At 44.0% G+C, this 26,098-nt stretch overlaps 1 protein-coding gene across 2 annotated transcripts in view; it reads left to right on the top strand.

Moving 5' to 3' along the window:
- Positions 1 to 20,695, top strand: part of arid2 (AT rich interactive domain 2 (ARID, RFX-like)) — a 43,507-nt gene extending 22,812 nt beyond the window's left edge. For both annotated transcript variants that reach the window (XM_039600679.1, XM_031753395.2), the window contains 17 exons: positions 861 to 1,079; positions 1,414 to 1,481; positions 3,023 to 3,092; positions 3,207 to 3,457; positions 7,281 to 7,377; positions 7,486 to 7,695; positions 7,976 to 8,140; positions 9,982 to 10,060; positions 10,197 to 10,331; positions 10,651 to 10,880; positions 13,972 to 16,376; positions 17,305 to 17,459; positions 17,542 to 17,680; positions 17,784 to 17,869; positions 17,986 to 18,109; positions 18,753 to 18,844; positions 18,934 to 20,695. In XM_039600679.1, coding sequence (XP_039456613.1) covers positions 861 to 1,079; positions 1,414 to 1,481; positions 3,023 to 3,092; positions 3,207 to 3,457; positions 7,281 to 7,377; positions 7,486 to 7,695; positions 7,976 to 8,140; positions 9,982 to 10,060; positions 10,197 to 10,331; positions 10,651 to 10,880; positions 13,972 to 16,376; positions 17,305 to 17,459; positions 17,542 to 17,680; positions 17,784 to 17,869; positions 17,986 to 18,109; positions 18,753 to 18,844; positions 18,934 to 19,045 — 4,637 coding nt within the window. In that variant the 3' untranslated portion in view covers positions 19,046 to 20,695. The remainder of the gene's footprint in view (positions 1 to 860; positions 1,080 to 1,413; positions 1,482 to 3,022; positions 3,093 to 3,206; positions 3,458 to 7,280; positions 7,378 to 7,485; positions 7,696 to 7,975; positions 8,141 to 9,981; positions 10,061 to 10,196; positions 10,332 to 10,650; positions 10,881 to 13,971; positions 16,377 to 17,304; positions 17,460 to 17,541; positions 17,681 to 17,783; positions 17,870 to 17,985; positions 18,110 to 18,752; positions 18,845 to 18,933) is intronic.
- The last annotated feature ends 5,403 nt before the right edge of the window (positions 20,696 to 26,098 follow it).

Genomic DNA, 26,098 nt, shown 5'->3' with positions numbered 1-26,098 from the left:
ACGGCATTAGTTTTTGTCAGCCATGTTCTCCATCCACCCATCCGTCATCTTAACTGCTTGTCAAAGTCAGGGTCGTGAGCAAGACAGATTGCCAGTCACTATTTATCTTAACATGGCTGTCTTAGGACTGCAGGGGGAGGGTGTCATACAGACTCCACACTGTGAGGCCACAGTGCTCACCGCTTCACTGCTGTGTGACCTGCACCACTCTCACATCAGCACACAGACTTTGTACCACAAAGCTGGCGAGTTAAAGACGCTTCACTGTAGGTGTTGAGCACTTGTTCTCACGTGTACCTCCCTCCTGGAAAGGTTCAGGGCTACAGAGCATGTGTAAAAATGACTACAGCGAATAAGGCAGCTAAGGCTCCTCAGTGAGGTGAAAGCCTAGCTCCTGCCACAAGACTTTGGCAGAGTAATTCATGCTTTTATTAGCTCTTGGAATTCTTCATATGTTGGCTCTGGTCGGTTGTTATTTTGTAGCATGGAGGCTGCACAAAATTGCAGCAGCTCGTGTTTTGACGGGGAGAAACGGCCGGCTCACATCACACCTACACTGGCTTCCAATCAGTTTCAGGATCCAGGATCCTTTAAGTAAGGTGGCGACACCTTACTTAACAAACAGCAAACAGTCTTATTTACTTTTAGATGATTTTTAGTGTGTTTATTCTGACTTTGTGACTGTTATGTAAAGAATATATTTTGTATAACCTGTACAGCACTTGTATAACCTCAACTGAGTTTGTTTGCTTGAGGTTGCTATAGAAAGCGGGTATGTGACATTTCTCCCACCTCACTGATATTTCATACTTGTTCTGTTTTTTTTTTTTTTTGTTTTGTTTTTTGTTTTTTTCCTTCAGACTATCTCCGCCAAAGCTATGGACTGTCTACGGACTTCGTTCCACCGTGTGACTACAACAAACTGGTGCTGTCTCTCCTTTCGGGCCTACCCAACGAAGTGGACTTTGCAGTTAACGTTTGCACGCTGCTTTCCAACGAGAGCAAGCACGCCATGCAGCTGGACAAGGACCCCAAACTGGTCACGTTGCTTCTGGCACACGCCGGCGTCTTCGATGACTGTACGTTCCTCAGCTCTTCACATACTGAACAGTAGCATTGTAACATTCAGATAAAAAGACTGAGGTTGTTTACCTTGGTTTAGTAAAAAAGCATTTTCATTTTAATTGTGCTTCCCTAAAGAGGAGCAATTATTCTGTGGGCATGAATCTCAAATATTTTCCCAGTTTGCTGCCTCCCCTCTCTCACCTCTTTGTTCTAGGATCAAAGGTTCTGGCTTCTTAGCACCCCCTAAATATAATTTGTCAAAGGGGAATTGAAGAAGAAGGGAAAAGAGAGGGATAATACCATGCTAAGCTCAGGCGCTCCCTCTAACATCCCTCTGTGTCTTTGCAGCGCTAGGCAGCTTCTCCGGGGTGTTTGGGATGGACTGGAAGGAGAAAACCTCCCGAGACTTCGTCAGGGTAAGTTCTACATTTTTAATTTATTTTTTACAAAAAGTCTAATGTTCTCCGACCTTTTTCTGCTAAATGTGCGCTGCTTATACTGAGAAGCCACAGAGCATGTGTGACTCTGTACAGTGTGAAGATTGGCAGGAATCCAGCAGTTAATCCTGACAAAGGGATTTCTCTGAGGCATCTTTAAGACAGAATGGAGGTCAAATGACTTTGATCTCAGTCGATTTAAGAGGCATGCATAAAAGTCAAGTCACGAATGACAAATGATGCACCGTAGGATTTAATTTCGCTTCAATCAGACGGGCTTTACTTTGGCTCCAAGTCACGAGGTCACAGTGAGGTCAAAGATACTTTGTATCCAGTTGGAAGGCTGACCTCAAATCAACAATACATCTACAGGTTGTTGGGGCGATCGTAGCTCAAGAGTTGGCAGTTCGTCTTGTAATCGGAAGGTTGTCGGTTCGAGCCCCGGCTCCGACAGTCTCGGTCGTTGTGTCCTTGGGCAAGACACTTCACCCGTTGCCTACTGGTCCTGGTCAGAGGGCCCGGTGGTGCCAGTGTCCGGCAGCCTCGCCTCTGTCAGTGCGCCCCAGGGTGGCTGTGGCTACAATGTAGCTTGCCATCACCAGTGTGTGAATGGGTGGATGACTGAATGTGTAAAGCGCTTTGGGGTCCTTAGGGACTAAGTAAAGCGCTATACAAATACGAGCCATTTACCATTTGCCATTCTGAATTTACTGAAGACTTGTTTTTATTTATTTTGAAACTGTACAGTCTTGTGCAAAAGTCTTGAGCCAGGCTGCTTTTGTAATATTCACGCCACAAGACTGGCAGCAGGTCTTGTAGAGTGATGAACCCTCATTATTAAGCAAAGAGGAGTTTTAGAGGTACAACGGTGAGCGTCTACAGTCAGAAATATGGTAGAGTCACTATCATGGTTTGGGCTGCGTTTCAGCCAGCGGTGTTGGATTTTGTTAAAATTGATGGAATTAACACAGAAAAGTCAGATTTTAATCCTCCAGTATCCTACAGCATCTGGAAAGCATCTAATTGGCAACATCATCATAATTATATACTCTATTTCCATGTATGTTTGCACTTGTCTTTATAAATCTCTGCACCCACTTCCCATTTGCATAGCAAAATTTAGAGAAAACAAGGGATGGCTCAGGACTTTTACGTAGAGTGACACATGCTCTACAGGCAGATTGCAGCTTTACGGTGAGCTGATCTGATCTATGCCACCAACAATGTTTAAATCATGAGAGCAGTATGGTCCTTTTTCTTTCTTACAATTTTATAAAGTTCGAGTTTGTTTTGCAACCACAGAGCTCACCCTCTTTTTAAAGTTGTTGCCTTAAATAAGTCTGACTCACTCAAACCCCACCTTAGTTTATTTTTATGCTCACGCTGTGGTAGCTGCAGATTAATTAGGGCTGTTCGAGGCAGTCTGACCATTCCAAAAACTCAATGCTGCTGAATTTGGATCCAGCTGAATTATTAGCATCCTTTGGAGCACACAGCTAAGAGCTTCTATTCGTTCACAGTTCTGGAAAGAGGTGGTGGAGGACGCTGAAGTCAGGGAGCTGATCTGGGACAAGAGCAACCCAGCACAAGGTAAATGCACATTTATACAGTACACATGTGTCCCTCCTTTGACCACTCACTCCCATTCATACACTATGTGCTTACACCCTCACCCGCTGTAAGTCGCTCCTGTTCTCTCCGCAGACGGTACGTCGTGCGCAGAGCGCTGGCAGAGCCTCTTCCACCCTCCGCGAACCGCGGGCATCAGCGACATGGAGGCCCAGCGGGTGCTGCAGATTGCCGTCATCCTGCGTAACCTCTCCTTCGAGGAGGCCAACGTCAAGCTGCTGGCGGCCAACCGAACGTGCCTGCGCTTCCTTTTGCTCTGCGCCCACTGTAACCTCATCTCACTCCGACAGCTCGGACTGGACACTTTGGGCAATGTGGCTGCCGAGGTAGGTGTGGGTTTGTGACGGTACAATGTGCTAAAAATGGCTTCACATCGAGATACCCTTTCTCATGTTAGGAATATGTGTCAGATCAGTGAAGTAGTTAAGCTGAACACTAATGAGGGAAATTTGCTTTCAAATGTAGGTCACTGTAACACACCGAGCTGTCATTTCTTACCCAAAATACTTCAGTGGAGCTTGAGAACAGCCAGTTGAGTTGATGTTAGTGTGATGGTGTCCTTCAGTGCAGTTCACGTGTTAGCTAAACCCCTCCCTCTGCAGCGATTGTCCAGTCATAACAGCAGCATCTGTGGCCAGCAGATCTGTGGAGCTGTGGGTTTCGGCTCATTGAAGTGGCACATGTTAGGCTGTAGTAAAAGCAGTGCTCTATATTTGATTTGTGTGGGTGTTGTTTTTTCTTTCTTTTTTTTTTTTTTTTTTTTCTAGCCTTACCAAAACACAGCAGCAAAAATATATACACTCTAGTTCAATCTGCAATTTCTCTCTTTTGAACTGCCAGTGTGGCACGCAAGAAATGAAAGCGTGACGAGTGTATCCGACATTAGTTAGCCACATATTTAAAGTTTGGGATCATTTCCAGCTTCGTAATTTAATTTTTTGGCCTTACTAGAGGCAAGGATTACTTCCACACATGCTAGCCTTATTATCTGAAACTTTGCCCGTGGTTAATGAGTGTCCACTGCTGTAGCAGTATATACAGTTAAGCCCATAATTATTCATACCCCTGCCAAATTTTGACTTAAAGTTACTTTTGTTCAACAAGCAAGTTCTTTTTTGAGCAGAAATGACACAGGTGTCTCCCCAAAGATAATAAGACGATGTACAAGAGGCATCATTGTGGAAAAAAATATTTCTCAGGTTTTATTGATATTTTAGCAAAAAGTATCATGTCCAGAATTATTCATACCCTTCTCAATAATCAATAGAAAAGCCTTTATTGGCTATTACAGCAATCAAACGCTTCCTATAATTGCAGACCAGCTTTTTGCATGTCTCCACAGGCATTTTTGCCCATTCATCTTTAGCAATGAGCTCCAAATCTTTCAGGTTGGAGGGTCTTCTTGCCATCACCCTGATCTTTAGCTCCCTCCACAGATTCTCAATTGGATTCAAGTCAGGACTCTGGCTAGGCCACTGCAAAACGTTAATGTTGGTGTCTGCTAACCATTTCTTCACCACGTTTGCTGTATGTTTTGGGTCATTGTCGTGCTAAAATGTCCACTGGTTCCCAAGGCCAAGTTTTTCTGCAGACTGCCTGATGTTGTTGTTGAGAATCTTCATGTATTGCTGTTTTTCATGGTGCTGTTTACTGTGATTAGGTTCCATGGTCCATTGGCTAAAAACACCCCCAAAGCATTAGGTTCCCACCACCATGTTTGACAGTGGGGATGGTGTTCTTTGGGTTGAAGGCTTCTCCTTTTTATGCCAAATGAAGGCAACATCATTGTGACCAAATAATTCAATTTTTGTTTCATCTGACCATAACACTGAAGACTAGAAATCTTCTTCTTTGTCCAGATGAGCATTTGCAAAGGCCAAATGAGCTTTTGCATGCCTTAGAAGTGCCTGGAGAAGTGGCGTTTTCCTTGGTCTGCATCCGTGGAACCCAACAGTGTCCGTTGGACTGTCTGCCTTGAGACATTGCCACCAGCAGAGCCCAGATTCACCAGAATGGCCTTGGTGGTGATCCTTGGATTCTTTTCACCTCTCTCACTATTCTCCTGGCCAGCACAGGTTTCACTTTTGGCTTCCGACAACGTCCTCTGAGATTTTCCTCAGTGCGGAACATCTTGTATTTTTAATAATACTTTGCACTGTAGCCACTGGAACTTGAAAACATTTGGATATGGCCTTGTAGCCCATTCCTCACTTGTGAGCAGCCACAATGCACAGCTGCAGGTCCTCACTGAGTTCCTTTGTCTTAGCCATGAATGTCCACAGACCACCTGCAGAGAGCTGCTGTTTTTCACCTGTTGAGTTGATTAAAACAGCTATTTCCAATTAATCAGGGTAATTAGGATGCTTTAGAACAGCTTTGACTATTTGGAATGGTATGGAACTTTGGATTTTCCCAGAGACTGTGACAGTTTGTAAAGGGTATGAATAATTCTGGACATGATACTTTTTGCTCAAATGTAAATAAAAGCTGAGAAATATTTTTTTCCACAATGATGCGTCTTGTACATCATCTTATTATCTTTTGTGAGACGCCTGTGTCATTTCCAGTCAAAAAATAACTTGCTAGTTGAATAAAAGTAACTTTAAGTCAAAATTTGGCAGGGGTATGAATAATTATGGGCTTAACTGTATACTCACTAGCCACTTTATTAAGTACATCTGTTCACATGCTCACTGACACAGCTATTTAATTAGCCAATCACATGTTAGCAACTCATTTAAGCATTCAGGCATGTTTAAGATGACCTGCTGACTTTAAAACCAAGCGTCAGAATAGTGAAGAAAGATTAATTTTTTTGTATTATTATCTTTGGTTGATGGTGCCAGACAGGCTTGTCTGAGTATTTCAGAGACTGCTGATGGACTGTAAACTAATATAAAGGCTCACTCAACTCACTACAACCAAAGTATGGAGAACAGCGTCTCTGAAAGCTCGACACATCGAACCTTGAAGCAGATGGGCTACAGAATCCACTCTTGTAGCAAAGAACAGGAAACTGAGCCTGTAGTTCAGTGACTCAAATCATCTCAAACTGGATTTCTGAATATGACAATGAGTTCACTGCACTCAAATTGGTTTTCACAGCCACAAGATCCAGTAAAGTGGCTTTGGTCTGTGTTTCCAGCACCAGTGCGCCAGGCAGTTCTGAAGCAATAGGAGGTCCCACCAGGTGCCCCCTTAATAATAAGATGCCCTGTGAGTGTATAAATGACAAAAAAATTAAGAATACCAGAATAGCTTAACTGCTGCCAGCTCCTGGATTTTATAGGAAATCAGCAGCGACTGTTGTCGAACTTTCACTTGCTGAACAGGCTAACATGCTTATATTCTTCCAGAATCAGATGGATTAATGATTAAATTAGCTCCTGCTCATAAATATGCAGACATATCTACTAGATTCATTTGGAAGACACGTGGTGTATCAGCTGTAGCTGTAGGTTTCCAGGAGAAACGACAACAGATGGTGTATCAGCATCATTTCCACACTGTCGGCCTTTCAGCATAACATTTACATATTTATTAGACCGGGGTGAATTCTCATATTTTTTTTTATCGGCTTTAGACAAATACTGAAGTCAAACTGAAGACTCAACATGCAAAAATATTTCAAAGAGAGTTGTGAGGATGGAAGCGGTGACTGCAATGAGCATCACAGAAGCCTGTTTCCTTTTAAACTGAATGTTTATTGGCATAAAAAAACATGTCTGTGTGGCCCATATTTAGTGGAAACCGTGTGCCTCACAGAGACAGTTGAGCTTTTGATGTCATTATTTAAATGGCTGGGTTTAGATGTGGCACTGCAAGAATGTAAATATGAACATTTTCAAACACTTCCCCTATTCCTAATATGTTATACTCAATACATCGTGGCTGCCATCATGGAATTCATGTGTTGTCCTTGTACTTTTTTTTTTTTCTTTTTAAATTACAGTAACACTTTGTGCATTGATTTGATTGAGTACACTTAATATTTGAACGTTGACTCTCCTGTCTCCTCCTATGATCTCAGCACGGTGGGGCAGTGAGTCCACTCTGTAAAACGTCTTTAATGAATGTTGCAGGTCTTGCCAGCTGACTTGCTGGAGTGATGGTGGCACCGTTGTATAAATCTTGTCTGACTTCTTGTAGCTCCAGCTGGATCCTGTTGACTTTCGGACGACACATCTGATCTTTCACACGATCACTAAATGCTTGATGTCCAGGGACAGGTTTCTCAAAATGAGAGGTAGGTGTTTGCTACTTACGTTTCTGCCACTAGCAAAGTATTTTTGAAGAAACGGGTTAAATAACTGCATGTGTGGGTTTTTTTTTTTTTTTTTTGTGCGTCTTTTAGCCATGGAGATCCTGGGTAACCTCAGCAAAGTGGAGGACAATGGTGTGCTAATCTGTGAGTACGTGGACCAGGACTCGTACAGGGAGGTCATGTTGCTCCTCACCCTGCCGGACCTCATGCTCCTCATGGCCTCCTTGGAGGTGCTATACCTGCTGGCACAGCTCGGAGAAATCCCATGCAGCAAGATCGCCTTCGTTGACCACAGCATAGGTACAAATCGACCGTTACCTCGTGCTTGTGGTAATGTCTGCTTTCCAATTTGTCACGCTAGCCTGACTGTTAAAGAAGGCTCATTTCCAGTTGTAAAATATATTCATGGATGTGATAAAGGAGGACATGCAGAGGGTTGGTGTGACAGATGAGGATGCTGGGGATGGTGTCAACTTCTAAAGGGAGCAGCCAAAAGAAGGACTTGTACTAAAGTAGCTGTTCATGAATCGCAGTTCCTTATTTAATCTTTTTTCCCCGTGTTCTTTCTTCTCCTGCTCAGACTTGTTGGTTCGGTTAGTATCTGTAGACCTTCATACATTTGGACCTGACGCCCTAACAGCGGTGCGGTTGATTGAGCATCAGGCGAACGCCGACCAGGCAGCTGAGGTCCGACCACAGCTGGTCGAGCAGGTACCCGCGGCCGTGCAGGGAGCGCCAGCACCAGGTGAGCACTGGTCTGACACAGCTGAATGGCTTAATACAGTCACACACGGAAGTGAGAGGAGAGATTTAAAAAGACCTTGTTTTGCTTTGATTTGCATTCAGTGCTCTGATGCAGAGCAAACAGATGGAAATGGTGAAGATGCTGAGTGTGGCCACCTGATCTGGAGCTGTCAGTTAGTTCACCTGGTCTTAGGCTGTCAGTCATACATCAACGTTCTGGCTCCAACTTAATATTTATGCCAGTTGCATCATCCAGGGAAAAAGTGCAGATACAGGTCGTTACTGTACAGCTTATAAGAGTATGTAAACAACAAGCAGACTTTGAGACGGGACAGTCGAAAGAGGTCCACTGGACACACACGGAGGAGATAGTGGAGGGGTTTCCTGTTTGAACTTGATGAAGAGCTGTGAGAGATCCTGCAGACCTCTGCAAACATGAGTAATTACATCTGTGTATAGCAGTGTTTCACGGAGAGGACACCAGCCTCTTTGATGGTTTTTTTTATTCTTTTTAAAGAGGAATGGTTTAGTTTTTCTCTTGCTTACTCATGAAGTCTTTCCACATTTTCCTCTTATTGTTTTCTGATGTTTACCCATCTCAAAGCTGTTAGCTTGTTTCTTAGTGGATGTTATGGTAAATGGAATGGTTTTTGTATAGAGTGTTTGTACTCTGATGGATGAATCCGGGGCAATTAAGGGGTTCAGTATTTTGCCCAGGGACTCTTAGTTCAGCACGCCGCCTGTACGAGCCAGGGATCAAACCACGGATCTGATTGGCACATCAGATCCGTAACCTCATCAGGTTTTGCATTGATCCTCTATAGTGTCTGCAAACTACCGAGAAGCCATGTGCTGCTGGCAACAAAGACTGACGTAGCAGTAAACACCATGCTTACTGAAGAACATCTGTTGCATCGCTATTGGCCTTTTTCAAAATCTTTACACAAGATATTTTTAGACGGCATCAAAACTTTTAACAGCTGGAATTTAAGTCAATACAGTTAGTATGCCTGTGTATCATTTTCATCTGACACTAAGGGGTCGAGATGGAAGAGGAGTTTTTATGCAAAAAGAGCATAGAAAGCCGTGTAGATAATGCAAATGTCCTCAAAGCACCACCACTAAATGCACCAGAGATTACTCTGTCGTTGGTGTGCTGTACAGATAGAGGCTATCGGAGAATTCCTCAGAACTGTGACTGTACGTGTGAGTTACTGGAGTGCAGCTTTACCAGCACGAACCCAACAGGAAACCAAACAGAAGTCTGTTTGCATCATTTCACATCAGTTTTTACACAATGAGTACTCAAAGCAGGCCTGCAGTTTTCTCCATGGCAGAGTGGGCACATTTTAAAAGCAAAAACTCAAGAAGCTATAGTATAAATAAATGCTTTTTAGCCTTTCCTATGTCTGTGGTGAAACCAGTGCATCAAAGCAGCCAAAAAAATACGAACTTTCAGTAAAACAAACACGTAACACTTCAGAAAGTCACTGATTTATCTAAAAATAAATGCGGGGTTGCGTTTTTACCACACGCATCTGTGTGTCAGGAAAAAGGCAGCACGCATGTAAAACAACTGCAACAACTCCTCAGAGCACCGTGTGTGTGTGTAAGTGAGAAGCCCTTCTAACCTTGGCAGTGTCATTCCTAAGCTGTCAGTGTACTCTGCAGGGCCGCTACTGCAAAGTTATCACTTTGCTGCCATCTAGTGGTTCGCCTGGGTAGCACTACCTTCCTGAAATTAATTGAGTCGGTGCACATTTTCCTTTTGCTTTGCAGTGCAGTTTGAAGCATTAAATCAGTTTCTATTGTAAATGGGTTTTTCCATTTTTATCTCCTCAGTAACAAGAGTTCCAGTTCAATCCTCTCAACCACCGCCTGGCATTCTTGAACTGGACGGGGAGAAGTTTACACTGCAGTGGTGAGATGAATGTATTCCTAGTCGTGCACAGTCTTAATTTGACTAAAGGAAAAACAGAGTTTAGTGCGAGGAAAGAGCTGCTGTGTCTCCGTGCTGTAAACCCTCTCCGTCGATGCTCTCTACTTCTTCCAAACAGGCTAAATGCACACTTTGAGACAAACCCCGAGGGCTCCGTGTCTCGATCTGAAATGTACTCCGAGTACCTGGCCACATGCAGTAAAATGGGCCGCAGCAACATCTTGAACTCCACCGGCTTTCTCAAATGCCTGCGGTCAGTCCTGATTCCTCCTCCTGTCTGATCCTTTCTGTGTTGCTCCAGCATAAAACACCACTTAATGTCTGTGGTCTGAACAGAGATGAGCCACAACAGATTCTCTACAGTTTTCTCATTTTATAGAGCAACTTTAATAAATCAGTTTAAGTAAAAATTACATGCATCCTCCAGCTTTGTAGGACACAAGTTTCTTGATAGTTTGGAGGAGCAGAAAATTTGAAAATTATATGCTTTAATTGTCTGATTTAGTCAAAGATGGATGTGTAGATACACAAGTATTAGAATTCTATGGGTGTCTTTACTCCTGCCACCACAGGACTGTGTTCCCCAACCACACGATGCGGAGGCAAGAAGAGCCAAAGGCCAACGGGCAAGTTCAGATCCTCCTGGTGGGGCTAAGGCGGCGGTCGATCCCCCTGCCCATCCAGCTGTACTACCAGCAGCCTCAGCAGCAGCAACAGCAGGTTCCAGCAGCAGCAGCATCGGCACCACCACCTCCAGCAGCTCGACACGATGCACCTGGAGACCCTCAGGCCCCACCCCCAGGTAAAGCAATAACAGTGAATCACTGTTAAAAGCTACACATAAACCTGTACACAGAGCCAGCTTTTGCTTTCTCACTTTAGATGCTGACCTTAATATTTGTTTGCCTGTGGCTCAGACTTGATGGGATTCAGAGAGGGGGAAAAAATAGAAAAAGGTTTTGGTCAACAACTCAGAAAACATCTAAATGTCACAAGAGCTATAAACACACACCAGAATAGTGATAGTGCAGAGGTGGATGCTGGCGGGGTTGTAGAGAGCAGAGCTGGTACCGCTGGGACCGAGATGGCTGAACTAATTACAAAAGCAAATACAGGGAGTGCAGAATTATTAGGCAAATGAGTATTTTGTCCACATCATCCTCTTCATGCATGTTGTCTTACTCCAAGCTGTATAGGCTCAAAAGCCTACTACCAATTAAGCATATTAGGTGATGTGCATCTCTGTAATGAGAAGGGGTGTGGTCTAATGACATCAACACCCTATATCAGGTGTGCATAATTATTAGGCAACTTCCTTTCCTTTGGCAAAATGGGTCAAAAGAAGGACTTGACAGGCTCAGAAAAGTCAAAAATAGTGAGATATCTTGCAGAGGGATGCAGCAGTCTTAAAATTGCAGAGCTTCTGAAGCGTGATCATCGAACAATCAAGCCTTTCATTCAAAATAGTCAACAGGGTCGCAAGAAGCGTGTGGAAAAACCCAAGGCGCAAAATAACTGCCCATGAACTGAGAAAAGTCAAGCGTGCAGCTGCCAAGATGCCACTTGCCACCAGTTTGGCCATATTTCAGAGCTGCAACATCACTGGGTGCCCAAAAGCACAAGGTGTGCAATACTCAGAGACATGGCCAAGGTAAGAAAGGCTGAAAGACGACCACCACTGAACAAGACACACAAGCTGAAACGTCAAGACTGGGCCAAGAAATATCTCAAGACTGATTTTTCTAAGGTTTTATGGACTGATGAAATGAGAGTGAGTCTTGATGGGCCAGATAGATGGGCCCGTGGCTGGATTGGTAAAGGGCAGAGAGCTCCAGTCCGACTCAGACGCCAGCAAGGTGGAGGTGGAGTACTGGTTTGGGCTGGTATCATCAAAGATGAGCTTGTGGGGCCTTTTCGGGTTGAGGATGGAGTCAAGCTCAACTCCCAGTCCTACTGCCAGTTTCTGGAAGACACCTTCTTCAAGCAGTGGTACAGGAAGAAGTCTGCATCCTTCAAGAAAAACATGATTTTCATGCAGGACAATGCTCCATCACACGCGTCCAAGTACTCCACAGCGTGGCTGGCAAGAAAGGGTATAAAAGAAGAAAAACTAATGACATGGCCTCCTTGTTCACCTGATCTGAACCCCATTGAGAACCTGTGGTCCATCATCAAATGTGAGATTTACAAGGAGGAAAACAGTACACCTCTCTGAACAGTGTCTGGGAGGCTGTGGTTGCTGCTGCACTAATGTTGATGGTGAACAGATCAAAACACTGACAGAATCCATGGATGGCAGGCTTTTGAGTGTCCTTGCAAAGAAAGGTGGCTATATTGGTCGCTGATTTGTTTTTGTTTTGTTTTGAATGTCAGAAATGTATATTTGTGAATGTGGAGATGTTATATTGGTTTCACTGGTAAAAAGAAATAATTGAAATGGGTATATATTTGTTTTTTGTTAAGTTGCCTAATAATTATGCACAGTAATAGTCACCTGCACACACAGATATCCCCCTAAAATAGCTCAAACTAAAAACAAACTAAAAACTACTTCCAAAAACATTCAGCTTTGATGTTAATGAGTTTTTTGGGTTCATTGAGAACATGGTTGTTGTTCAATAATAAAATTATTCCTCAAAAATACAACTTGCCTAATAATTCTGCACTCCCTGTATATTGAGGAAATGATCAAAGGAAAAGAAGTTACTTGGAGGAGCTGGCTAGTGAAAATGAAAGAGTGCAGCTTGGCTGTGTCAGGTCATGAAATGAACAGTGAAGATGTTATTTAGAATTAGTCTTTTACACTCTTGCTGATAACTATTGTAACGTGTCAGTCTCTGTTTCTTTAACTGTTTGCCTGATCCACATCCAGCTTGGCAGATTTATTGAGGGCATGCATTAGTGCATTGCTAACTTTGAGGCTGTTTGGATGAGCAGCTCTCATCTTTTGGCTAAAAGTTGATTTGTAAGCAGTGTGTCTGCTGCTCTACTGATGCATTCCCAAGATTCTGTTTGACTGAATTGTATTTTATTTCATTTTATTTATTTATTTTTCCTTCCCACTGTTGCCAAGCGCTTGCTCCGTTGTCGTCTGATTGTTTTCTCCGTATGACTCATTTGACACTAAATGAGTAAAACTGATTTAACTGATTTGAATTCGTAGCGTAAAGTCTTACATCTAAGTTTGAAGACTTTACACTAACTTAAACTTACTTCAAGCTCTTTAACATGAGAACCAAGGTGATCCTGAAACAAGCCTTGTGAGGGTTGTAAAAAAAAACCCTGACATTTAATCATTTTAATTGTGTAACACTCAAACTGGTTTTCCAAAGATAGCAGGACATATTTTTCTTCCTTGTAATTCTTATTTGTCAGTGGTTTGTGCTAACTAAACACTTGCATCACTGTTGTTTGTGTAAGTGCTTCTTGAGAATGCAGCAACTTGCAAACTGCCTGTTTTGAACTGGCCCTAGCAAAATGACACACACGTGCTATTTCACTGAGTGTCCCCACTGAGTTAGTAAGTGTGTGTGTGATGCATTTAGGACATGTCTTTTAAGTTGTAGCTGTCACTGAACAGGCACTGCACTGCTGTTTTCTCTTTTGCAGGTGCAAAGCCTGCCTAAATGACCAAAACTACACTATCCCCTTTTGTTTTAAGGATTTTGTTGAAATTGTCAGGCGCTTCTGAACATCACAGACACTACAGCTGGTGCTGAATGGGGAAACTTACAGGGGTGATTAATCAAATGATGATGCGTTTTGAACAGAAATGTCTTCCTTGCGTTAATTGGAGGTCATGGGACTTGTAGTTTTTTTACTGTAAGTAAACAGGACACAAGTTTCACCCAGTTCCTCAAAGTTTTTGTGTTTCTCTGTTCATTTGTTACCAGGCTTACCTCCCGGGCCCCAGTTCGTCCGGCCTCCAGGCCCCAGCCTCAACCCTGGTGTTTCCACCCCATCCATAGCACAGGAACCTCCCCACGCAAGCCACCCGACTGTTCCCCGACACCCGGTGCCCCCGCAGGTGCCTCCACAGATGCCACCAAATCCTCTGGCAGCACTGCAGCCACAGCAGCAGCAACAGCAGGTCCGGCCTGGTCCAGTGGTCCAGGTTCCAACATCAACACCGGCCACCCAGAACCACGCCCCTCAAAACCCCGCCCCTCCAGCAGCGGCTCAGCAACAACAGCAGCAGCAACACTCCCCCATGCTCCCCACGGGGGCACCCGTCACGCTATTTCAGCAGGTACCACAGGGCCACATCCTCACCGCCAGGGTACAAGGCGTGACTCAGCACCCACCCCTGCCTCAAACCCCTCCTCTGTCTGGGCCTCAGGGTGGAGCTCCCCAGGTAGAACCTCAGTGTGCTGCTGCTGCTGCATCCATACCCGCCTCCCAGGGGTCACGAGTCACTTTTCAGAATATCGCCCCCAAACCAGCTCCAAACCAGTCAGGTGGACCAGCAGCCACGATAGCTACTCCCAACCAGCAGCCTCAGCAGCAGGCGCAGAGTGTAGTAATAGTCAGTCCCAACCCCCAGCAGAGCCCAGCCTACACCCCTGCCATCCATCAGATTGTTCTCGCCAACCCCTCTGCCATCCCTGGCACCCAAACTATCCAGCTAGCAGGGCAACCCGGGGCTTCTTCCAATCCCTGCCCACCTCCCACCTCTCACTCCAACACCCAGGTCCAGCCCAGTCAAACTGTCAGCCACGCACTGTCCATGAAACGGCTTCAGCAGCAGCAACAGCATCAACAGCAGCACCAACAACAGCCACCTCTCCAGCTTATTTCCCAGCCTCCTTCCTCTCAGCCTACCTCCACTGAGTCCAGCTTGATCAAACAGCTACTGCTTCCAAAGCGGGGGCCTTCTACTCCAGGAGGAAAGCTAATCCTACCTGCTCCACAGGTGCCCCCTCCCAACAACACAATAACCCCCAGTTCACCGGTCATCTATCAGACAGGCTACAGCACCCAAAATCCTTCATCTCAACCTCAACAGCTCAATGTTCAGCTAGTTCCCGGTCAGCTTCCAGCTGTTGGAGCTCCGGGCCTCCAGACAGTTCAGCTTTTGCCAGGCCAGCTTATTTCTGCAAGCAGTTCAGGGGGAGCTACTATCATTCAGGGCCCTGCCCCTCCTGGACAAGTCACGTTCACCGTGGTCCCCAACACTGGCTTCACCACTTCTACTGCTGCTGTTGCTGCTGTCAGCCAGGGAGCTGTGGCCCCAGGCGTCCCTCCTCCATTCTCGACTGGAACTGTGCCCCAACACGCCCCGGCAGCTCCTCCACCTCCGCCGCCGCCCCCACCACCACCGCCACTGCCAGCTCCACTCAGAGGAGACAAAATCATTTGTCAAAAGGAGGAGGAGGCCAAAGACGCCACAGGGCTGCACGTCCACGAGAGGAAGATAGAGGTGATGGAGAACTCCTCGTTGGCAGAAGGAGACGCCTCCAAGGGGAAAACCAGTAACGGTGACGTTGCGGAAGGTGCCAAGCTGCTAAATGGTCGGAAGTGCATGGAGTCGAATCTACCTCCATACCACTCAGGGAACAGCCAGGGAGCACTCAATGGCCCTGCTACGGAGAGTCACCCTGCTAACGGGAAGCAGGCTCTCTCTCCAGGCCCAAACACCCCTCCTGAGGGAACCCCCGACCCCAAAAAGACTCTTGTCAATGGGGTGTGTGACTTTGATCGTAGTGACAGTGGCGGCAACTTTAACAAAAACATTCCAAATCACATCGCTTCCAAACAGTACTGGGGGAATGGGGAGGTGGGCCCCTCTGAGAAAGCCAACAGCTCAGATCCCCCTCTTCCTAGTCCTCCTCCACCGCAGCAGGACACTGCCAAAGCCCAGCAGGCTGAGCGCCTGGCCAACGGACCCCAGGCAATAGGCAACAGGCCCCCCTCGGAATTAACCAATGGACCTTTGGGGCCGGCCTATGCTGCGCCTGTGCTAAGACAGCAACTGCTCCCCAATTCATCCCTCCCTCCCTCTGTTACTGTTACCTCCCAGAGTCTCGCAGCCTCTCCGGCTAATGGGGTGGCCCCCGAGGCTCGAGGCCTCAAGAGGCCGGCTGAGAACGAGGACCGCAGCGGGACAACAGCATCCTCGGGGATCCCCAACAAAGTGGGAGTGCGCATCATCACCATCAGTGACCCCAACAACGCCGGCAGCAGCGCCACGATGGTGGCGGTGCCAGCAGGAACAGACCCAAGCACAGTAGCCAAAGTAGCAATAGAGAACGCCACTCAGCAGAGGAACTGCTCGCCTACACAGGCAGCTGGTACAACGGTGAGTCACTTGTAGGGTTAGTGTCGCCGCAAACTGCTTTTATCCACGCCGTCTTCTCTTAGTGTGATTCTGTGTTAGGTCTGCCACAAAAATGTGTCTTGATTTTTCTGTCACGCTAAGTAAATACTGAAGCATTTGTATCAGCAAGTCTTGTGTCAGTAGCTTGTCTTTTGTTAAATCCTGTGTCAGCTTCACTTAAAAGTTACATTTACTCTTTCAAATCTCCTGCTCCAAAACATGGTACAGATGGGCAGAGAAAGGGAACATTTGCTTTTTATTCTGGATTGTTTTCTTTCTTGCCAAATACATGATACCAAATGACTCTGTTGAATGACAAATGAGCCTGAAATGCCTGAAATTATGTATGTTCTTGATCTCTGTGACTGTAAAGTACTATGAGATGCTTCAATGACTGTCATGTAGAACATTGTAAAAAAGTTCCCGTGTTATGTTCTTGCTAGTATACGCTGGTCAAAAGCTTAAGATTTTAGTTTTTTTTGGGGGGGGGGGGGGGGTTTAAGTTGGCGCTGTAACTGTATGTATATATTTGAGTGCACATTACATTAGGATAAGAGTAATGTCTGACAGGTGGATACAGGTTACCCTGCTCGTTTAAGCTGCTGCTCAGTGTAAAGCTTCTCATAGTTTCATAGACAGAAAACTTAATTCTGAAAGCGCTGAATGTTTGGAGGTTAAGAAGGTGAGGCCAGTTAAGACCATGTGGCTCTCGCTGATACCCACCTCCCACAGCAAAGCGGCTGAGAGAACAACTCCTGCCATTAGCCGGGCCGTGGTTACATCTCAGCCAACATGGCAACCGTGCCCTGCGTTGTCGTTTCTTTCTCGCTGAAATGAACTGCTGTCTGTGATGCTGCCCGCAGCGTTCTTCTAATGGAGCAGCTTTTCTGAAACCCTCTCTCTTCCGCAGCCTGCTGTTATCCCGTCCCCGCCCCCCACGTCCCAGCCCGTACCAGCGGGTAACCACAGCCCTCACCTCCCAGCGCACCAAGCCTCTGCAGTGCCCCCAGAGCAAAGCCGGAAAGCAGGGCAGAACTTTAAGTGTCTGTGGCAGTCCTGTAAACGGTATGGGCATTCACCCTACAGACACACTCTTGTTAACTTTAACTGAGCTTTTTTCACTTATTCCGATTTTTCTCCTATTCAGGTGGTTTGAAACACCTTCCCAAGTGTTTTACCACGCAGCAACGCAACACGGGGGGAAAGATGTGTATGGAGGGCAGTGTCTGTGGGAAGGGTGTGAACCTTTTCCCCGGCAGAGACTGTCCTTCATCACGCATCTGCAGGTAAAATTTCTTGCTTTCTATTTCTTGCACTTTTTAGCTGTTACTTATTTGATAGTGGCGTTTTTAAAATATGAAATTAAGCTTCTGCTCCTTGTGTTCCCAGGATAAGCACTGTTCTCGAGAGGCTTTGCTCGCCGGACTCAAACTAGAGGAGCAGCAGGCGCAAAGTCCCAATCAGTCTTCTTCCCAGTACGTACACCCGTCTCTGTTTATCATAATGTGTAAGACTAAAAGACAAATCGTGTTCAACATAGAATGAAATGTCACGGTGCTCAAAAAATATTAATGCCTGATGTGTTGTGAAGGATCCCGCCAGCAGCAGGCAGCACTCCGGCACCACGAGCACCGAAAGCAATCGTCAATCATCCGAGCGCAGCTCTCATGGCCCTGCGCAGAGGCTCTCGAAACCTGGTCTTCAGGGACTTCACTGTGAGTAGAACTAGGCTGACACGTACCTTCAACTCTCCCTGCATATATCCATGCGCGTGCACGCGCACACACACACACACATACACACACTTTTGTATGACTTCTTAAACTCTGTTTGACTGAGGAGGGCTTAAGCTGCTCCAAAGCTTCCATCACCTCGCTGCTTATGATTGACTGGAAATCCGAGGCTAAAGGAATTTGGTAGTTTCCTATTCTGTGAGGGGTTGGAGATGCTAGAGTTGACATTTGTTTCGTTTTAGTCATGACTGAAGTATCTAAATTCCCTTAGTTTTAGTCGATAAAACTTCATAAGATTATAATAGACTAAATCTGAACTTATTTAGCAACTAAAATGAGTTCTTATTTGCTCTTCTCTTCCTCCCAAGTGTTGCTATTTTGTCATGTTTTCATGGGCCGGGTGTACTGATCCCAAGGGTAGACTTCTGATTGGATCACTTCCAAACTTGTCCCACCTTTCTAGACAACTTAATAGTTCTGATTGGCTCTCATCTGTTCTGAATTCTTTTTTTTTTTTTTTTTTTTTTAATCTCATTTTTATTCGCTGGCGAAAGCGTCAGTATATTTTATCATAGTTTATGTCCTTATGTACATGACTCTATTTCTTAACCGTTTCCTCTCCTAGGATGAGAAAGAGGGACCAGTGACCAAACACATACGACTTACTGCTGCCTTAACCTTAAAGAACATCGCCAAGCACTCTGACTGTGGTCGCACGTGAGTAACCTGCTGCATTAAGCAAATTCAGTTATTCAGCATAACCCCCAAAAAAATATAGAGCTGAAGGCTTTTCTTCTTTGTTTCAGGTTGTTAAAGAGGCATGAGACGCACCTATCCGTGCTCGCGCTAAGTAACATGGAGGTTTCCACCACGCTCGCCAAATGCCTTTACGAACTGACGCGCTCGCTCCAGGCTTGACGCCAAAAGGACAACCTCTACAACTCTCTGACCCCCCACCGACCCCCCCGTCCCTCTCCTGTGACGAGAGGAGCAAGCCGCCAGTGAGCCGTAGCGGGTCTGCAGGGGGAGAGCAGAGGGTGAGAAGCGGAACAAAGAACCCTCCTTCTGCCATGTCTGCCGGCCCCCCCGCCCCAAACCACGCCCATCCCCTCCTCGCCGAACCTGTGTTTCACAACCCGCCCTCCTCCGTCTCCACACACGCAATCACACACACACACAAAGGGGGGAGAAAAAAACAAAAAACTGCCATGGGGTCTTCCACCAGCTGTCCACCAGGGGGAGCTCATTAAGACTGCTTCACCGACGGGACTCCACCGACGAAACCCCAAACACGAGCACATTTTGTTCAAGTTTTATTTTTCTTATTTTATCGTAATTCTTTTTTTTTTTTTTTTTTTTCTCTTTGTCACGTGAGCTAATGTGTGGCGTGAGCGGCGGTTGACTGAAGATTATGGGTGGGCGGGGAGTCGAGCAAGGGGCAGGGCTACTGAAGGTGTCCCACTGGGTCGGGTGGAGGAGGACTCGGCTGGCAACTGGCGCAGAGAATTTTTTTATTTGGTTTTTTGTTTGTTGGTTTTTCTTTAGAAACTTGGTAGCTTGGTTTTCTTACTTGAGTCAATATATTTTCACTTATTTATTATTGAAATAAATACCATTACAATTAATGAAAAAGAATCTTGTAAATATGTTGTGAATATATATAAAGAAGATCCTCTTTCATGCCGATGCAGCCACTGGAGATCTTGCTCTGTGGAGTAATAGAAGCATTACTTTGGCAGGATTGAATAAAGTAGTATGTTTTTGTTTTGTTTTTTGCTTTTTTTTATGATCCCTGGTCACTTGTAACTAATGTGATTCTATACTCAGCAGTGTGGATGAATGTACTTAAAAACCTGTAAATAATTCTGCAAAGGTACTGATGCTGTAAAGCTTAGGGAGGGGGAAAAACAGTTTTTTGTGGAACTGTGACATTTTTTGTATTATAATACCTTGTAGAACTCATTTTGCTGGCTGAAAGAGTATGGAATAATATATCTCATGTCATTTTGTAGAAGAAAAAAAAAATATTGAAGTTATTCTCCTCCCTTCCTCTTCCCTCGCACACCCTCCCCTCAATTCGCACACAGACACACACACACAGACACACAAACAAGTAACATATATCCACTGTAAGCGTTTTGTCATTGTACGGGCACAGTGCGCGTACCAAAATTTTTTTGTATTTGTAAATTGGTTTAAATACATGGAGTTTTTATACAGGTTTTCTCCTGTGTTCTTTGCTTTATGTGCAGGTATGATATTTTCTTCACTACTTTTTTCTATCTTAATATAGTGTGGAGTTTTATTGTACTATTTTTTCATTCTTAATACCATGCCACATTCCGGCTCACGTCCTCAGACTGTCCTCTCTACCGTGTGTTGTGTAACATTTATGACTGCCTGTCGTATTAGCATCTGACCGGGGCAACCCAACCATCCTCATTTCTGCGGTGTCAGTAGGATGTGTGACTATACATAGACCTAACAGTCTGTTAGAGATTGGCTTTATTTACTTTGGTGACTGTTTATAGTTTTTAAATAAAACACTGAACATTTTGTTTTGTTTTACTCTTGTTTCTTGCTTCATTTTCTCCCGCTTTAGCACTGATTGGCACGATTAGCACCACGTATACTTCCTGCGTTCGGTGTGTTACGTATATGGATTGAATTGAACAACAATTATTTAAATTTAATAAAAAATTATATATTTTTTTTGTAATACCATTTATTGAGATGGTTCTAGTACTGTGATTGAGCATGTGTAAAGACTTGGCGAGTCTACATTTAGTTACAAGTGAGCAAAAGGTTAAATTGCTGAAAATTGTAGGTGAACATTTAAAATACTAAAACAATACTTAGTTGCTGAACAGTTAGTGGTTATACTGTTGTTATATGTATGACAAGAATTAAAAAATTAAGACCCTAAGGTGCACTTAAAATCCTTTAATTTTCTCAAAAATCGACAGCACACCCTTTGTATGAATTCTGGTTGTGCTTACTGACCAAGAAATTATTTTTTTGTGGTACACAGCGCTCAAAAATCTATCAAAATATGTTTTATTACGACTTTGGTAAGCTACGAAGCTCCACCGCTTGATGGATTGTTGGAGCATTACGGCTACCGTAGTCAGGAGCCTCGTGGAGTAATACGTAAATGGCACATGTTACGAGACATTTTCAAACTCAAGGCTATCAGTCACGTTTTGGTTTGGTTAATGCTAAAGTAATTGACACTAACTTTATCAGTAAGGTAGCTAAAATTAACTGACAGTGAATAAACTAAATATGAAATGCTTTTAATAAAGTGTGAAAATTATACTTAAGCGGTCTGCCAAAAATAGTGGATAACAATAAAGAGGGACTAGTAAAAGTCTAGAAGCTTGTTTCTAATATTTAAAATTCTGACACTTGGGTAGCTCTGCTGTTTTTGTTTTTTGTCAGGGTCACACAAAGCCTTTCTTGTTAGACTCATGGATAAATGTTTAAAGTGGTTACCCACATTGGGTAGCTCCACATGTTTGATGGGGCAAATTTCTCATGCTGCTTGCCAAAACAAATGTGTCTCCATCACGGCTGATTTAAAAAGACTACCAAATGTTCTAAGTATATATTGTTAGCTTATGGTTATGAATAACTACTGGATAAAGTGAATGCTAAAAGTTAGCAATGAATAGTTAAGAAATTGGGTAATCCTAAATATATATATATTTTAACCAAACCTCATTGGGGAAAAAATATAATTGATAAATGAACAAAGTAATATTCTTCTTAACATGTATTCAATTCCTTTCTCAATCTGCACTCAAATCAATAAAGGCAAAATAAAACCTGCACTTTTATTTGTTTTGTTAATTGCATTTATACAAGTATCAACATGAGCTGTTTTGACATTCTTATCAGTTCCCTGGTGATCGTGGCTCAAGAGTTGGCAGTTCGTCTTGTAATGGGAAGGGAAGGTTGCCGGTTCGAGCCCTGGCTCGGACAGTCTCAGTCGTTGTGTCCTTGGGCAAGACACTTCACCCGTTACCTACTGGTGGTGGTCAGAGGGCCTGGTGGCGCCAGTGTCTGACAGCCTCGCCTATGTCAGTGCGCCCCAGGGCGGCTGTGGCTACAATGTAGCTTGCCATCACCAGTGTGTGAATGGGTGGATGACTGAATAATGTAAAACGCTTTGGGGTCCTTAGGGACTAGTTAAAGCGCTATACAAATATAGGCCATTTACCATTCCCTGAGATGTTTCTACAACTTGAAGTCTACCTGTTCCTAATGTCAATCACTAGATGTAAAAAGCCACACACACGCGTCCATCAGGTCTCAGTTAGTGGGAAAGGCAAACAAATTGTCTGTAGACTTGGAAACAAGCTTATGCCAAGAAACAAACATACAAAGGAATACAGAAAATACCCAAGAGCTGACTTGCTTCCATTATTCTGAAACGGAAGAAGTCTGGAGCCATCCAATTATCATTACATTTTTGCTGTCGATTACCAGTTTCCCCAGATCTGGCTGCCCAGCCAAACCGAGTGCTTGGGACAAAGAGCCTTTTTTTTAGACAGGTAACCCAGAACCTGAATGAACAGCATAGTCACTGAGTTCCTTTGTAGGCATGAGAGAATACCAGTGCAGTGTTTCACCAAAGTGACCTTTACAGTAATGTCCCCGTTGAAAGAATTTCTCACTAAAAGGCATGTGACAGGCTGCTAAGAGATAGCAAAAAAGCCCACAAACCAGCACAAAGAGTACAATCCTCCATTCTGATGAAACAAAGATTGAATTATTTGACCACAATTCACAGTGGCATATAGAAAACAAACAAGCAAACAACAGACACTGAGCAGGAAATAGCATCCTTATAGTAAGACACAGTGGTAGCAGGATCATGGTGTAGGGATGGCTTCCTGCAGCTGTGGCAGGGAGACTAGTCAGGGGAGAGGAAAAGAGGAATCATTATATATGTAGAATAATGGAAGGAAAAGTATATCAATCCACTGAGTGGGAAGTGCATACTGAAACAAGAAATAGAAAAGGCTGAAAAATTCATACAACCACAGATAATTTTCAAAGGAATGACTTCAAACAGATGCAATTCAAAGATGTAATCAGTGAGAGGGAGGAGAATAGTAATGAATGAATGAGTGGGGGAAAAAAACATAAAAGAAACAAAGAGTGGAAGGATCCTGCTCCTGTTACTCCAAACCCATCTAAATGATCTACAATGAGGGACATGACAGTCTGTTAAAAACAGGTCTAAACAATTGGTAACACCGTGAACCTCAGACGACTCCTTCCCTGGGCCCGTCTCTCTGTTCAGAGAGATCTGAACAGATGCCAGTGCTTTTAATATTCAACCCTCTGTTTTCATGCTTGGTTGCTGGGACTTCAAACAGCACTCTTTTCTGATACAACCCAACAACCTCCATTTGCTGGCGAGCTCAACCTTTTGTTCCGTTTAACCACCGGACACTTTCTCTTGGCTCGATCCTTTTAACATAATTGAATAGTTAATGACTTTGCTCAGCGCTCCACTTCCCACAGATCCCAAAACATCTTTTGTGCATAATGTGACACTGCAGAAAGCTTTCAGGATTCATCAAAAGTCACACTGTGTTGGGGGATTCAGCAGTAATCTGACACTTTGTGTTGATTTTTTATTCTGCTCAGTGCCCAGTCGAGGTGCTAACCTGATTGTCGTCCTTATGATATTTGTGTGGGCAATAAGAAAAATGTTGGTTTTAGATTACATAAATGTAGGTTTAGTTTAGCAACAGGCAATGCAACTGCACCACTAATCTTGTGGTTTGGATCTTTGGTAGGTTTCAGTAGTTCCTCTAGCAATTCAATTCAATTTTATAAAAGTAGTGCCAAGTCACAACAACAGCGACCTCAAGGTGTTTTATATTATATTTATATTTTAAAATAATACAGAGAAAACCCCAACAATCAGACAACATCCTGTGAGCAAGCACTTGGCAACAGTGCGAAAGAAACCTCCAACAGAACCAGGCTCAGGGGGAAGAAGTTACTACTATAACTACTGCCACACCCCCAAAAGCAAAATAAGTACAACAATATCAAGACTTCTAGAAGCGGTAGAAGTAAACTTCTACCGCTCCACCATTGAGAGCCTTCTGACTTACTGCTGCACACTCTGGTTCAACTGCTGCACTGCGGAGGACAAGAGGAAACTGCAGCGGGTGGTGAGGGCAGCAGAGGGGGCAATCGGCACTTCACTAACTCCCCTCAGAGACATCTATACTGGCAGACTTCAGCAGAAAGCCAGCATCATCATCAAAGACCCCTCGCACCCTGGACACTCACTTTTTTCCCTCCTTCCCTCTGGTAAACGCTACAGGTCCATCAGGTCGAAGACAAACAGACTCAACAGAAGTTTTTACCCACAGGCTGTCAAACATGCCCTACCTCCACCCTGATTGGAGGATAACTGCACTGCCAACACTCATGGACATTACACCTTATTTATAAATCGTATTTCTGTTTATACTTCAATGCAAACAACACCCTTACCTCTTTAAACTGTATTTATTATAACATTATTTAGTATAGTTCCAACAGCACCCCCCCCACACACACACACACACACACTCAATGTGCAATATCACTGATCACACTGCACCTCTCACTGCACCTGCTAGTTAGATGGCATGTATGTGTATGTATATAGATGTAAGCGTGTATGTGGAAATATGTGTGTGTATGCATGTACGGATGCAAATATGTATATATATATATATGTATGTATGTGCGTGTATGTTTGCAGGTGTATGTATAACTTGTACATATCTTTCTTGTGTAAATGTAAATTTGTCTGTTATTGTGTAAATACTTACGCTATTGTGTACTTCACACACATGGAGAGATGCCAAACTGCCTTTCACTGTTCTTGTAACAGTGACAATAAAAAGCTATTCTATTCTATTCTATTCTATTCTATTATGAAGTTTATGTGTACGTTTAGTAAAGAAGATCTGTAGTCGCACATCTGTCTGTTTACCAGGTGTTTGGTGGCTAATCTAAGCCTTACATCACTTCTAATTCCTCGCGCTGTCAAGCTCATTGTGACATCACTGGTCTAGTCCAATCGTCTTCAGACCAGTCAGCCTGGTGCAATGGTGCAAAGGATATTTTCTTACTGACAATTGAGCATGGTATAGACACCACAGCCTATCTGAGTACTGTTGCTGACTATGACTGTAACTTTATGACAGTGTACCCATCTTCTGATGGCTCCTTCCAGCAGGATAACGTGCCATATCACAAATCTCAAACTGATTTCTTGAACTTTTCCAGGTTCAAGACACCGTTCTGGTTTCAGAATCTTTCCAGCATCTAGGTGAATCTATACCATGAAAAATTAAGTCTGTACTATATTTAAAAACAATAAAGTCCATTGGGTGTAAATGTACCTCTCCTGCCCTTGAAAAGCCACACTACACATTTATCTACTTTGTACCTGTATGGGTAGAAATTGACTTTTAATACCCTTATTTATAATAGCCATTGTGTGCGGGGATCGTGAAACGGAAATGCCAAACTGATTAAGCACACTAGACCTTCAAAATGGCAAATAGAACTGTTGTTGTTTTTTCCCAGTCCAAAGACAAAATGTCAGAAAACAAAATGACAGATGACACAGTAATTTATTTTCAGAGGTTTCAGTGGGTGGGCAGATGTTTCCTCGGAGTGTGCAGCCACACCCCAGCTCATCCTTAAACACACCTCTGCTCCCTTCTATAAAGTTTCAGTCAGTTAGAAAGTGCTGGCAGTGTTTTTACTGTTGTGGTCTTTGTTCCAAACAAATAATCTCTTTTCAGTCAAGGCTGCGTGATTATAAGCACAGAATTTGTGGTCGATTAAAATTTCTGGCTTATACCTACATTTGTTTTTACTACTAGCACATGCTCTGCCTCAGGTAACATTAAGCTAGTAAGAGATGGTTTGTGTAGATGTGTG

The sequence above is a fragment of the Oreochromis aureus genome, linkage group 17 (assembly GCF_013358895.1).
Source record: "Oreochromis aureus strain Israel breed Guangdong linkage group 17, ZZ_aureus, whole genome shotgun sequence".
NCBI classification, from domain to species: domain Eukaryota; kingdom Metazoa; phylum Chordata; class Actinopteri; order Cichliformes; family Cichlidae; genus Oreochromis; species Oreochromis aureus.
This window is presented reverse-complemented; position numbering and strand designations above follow the sequence as displayed.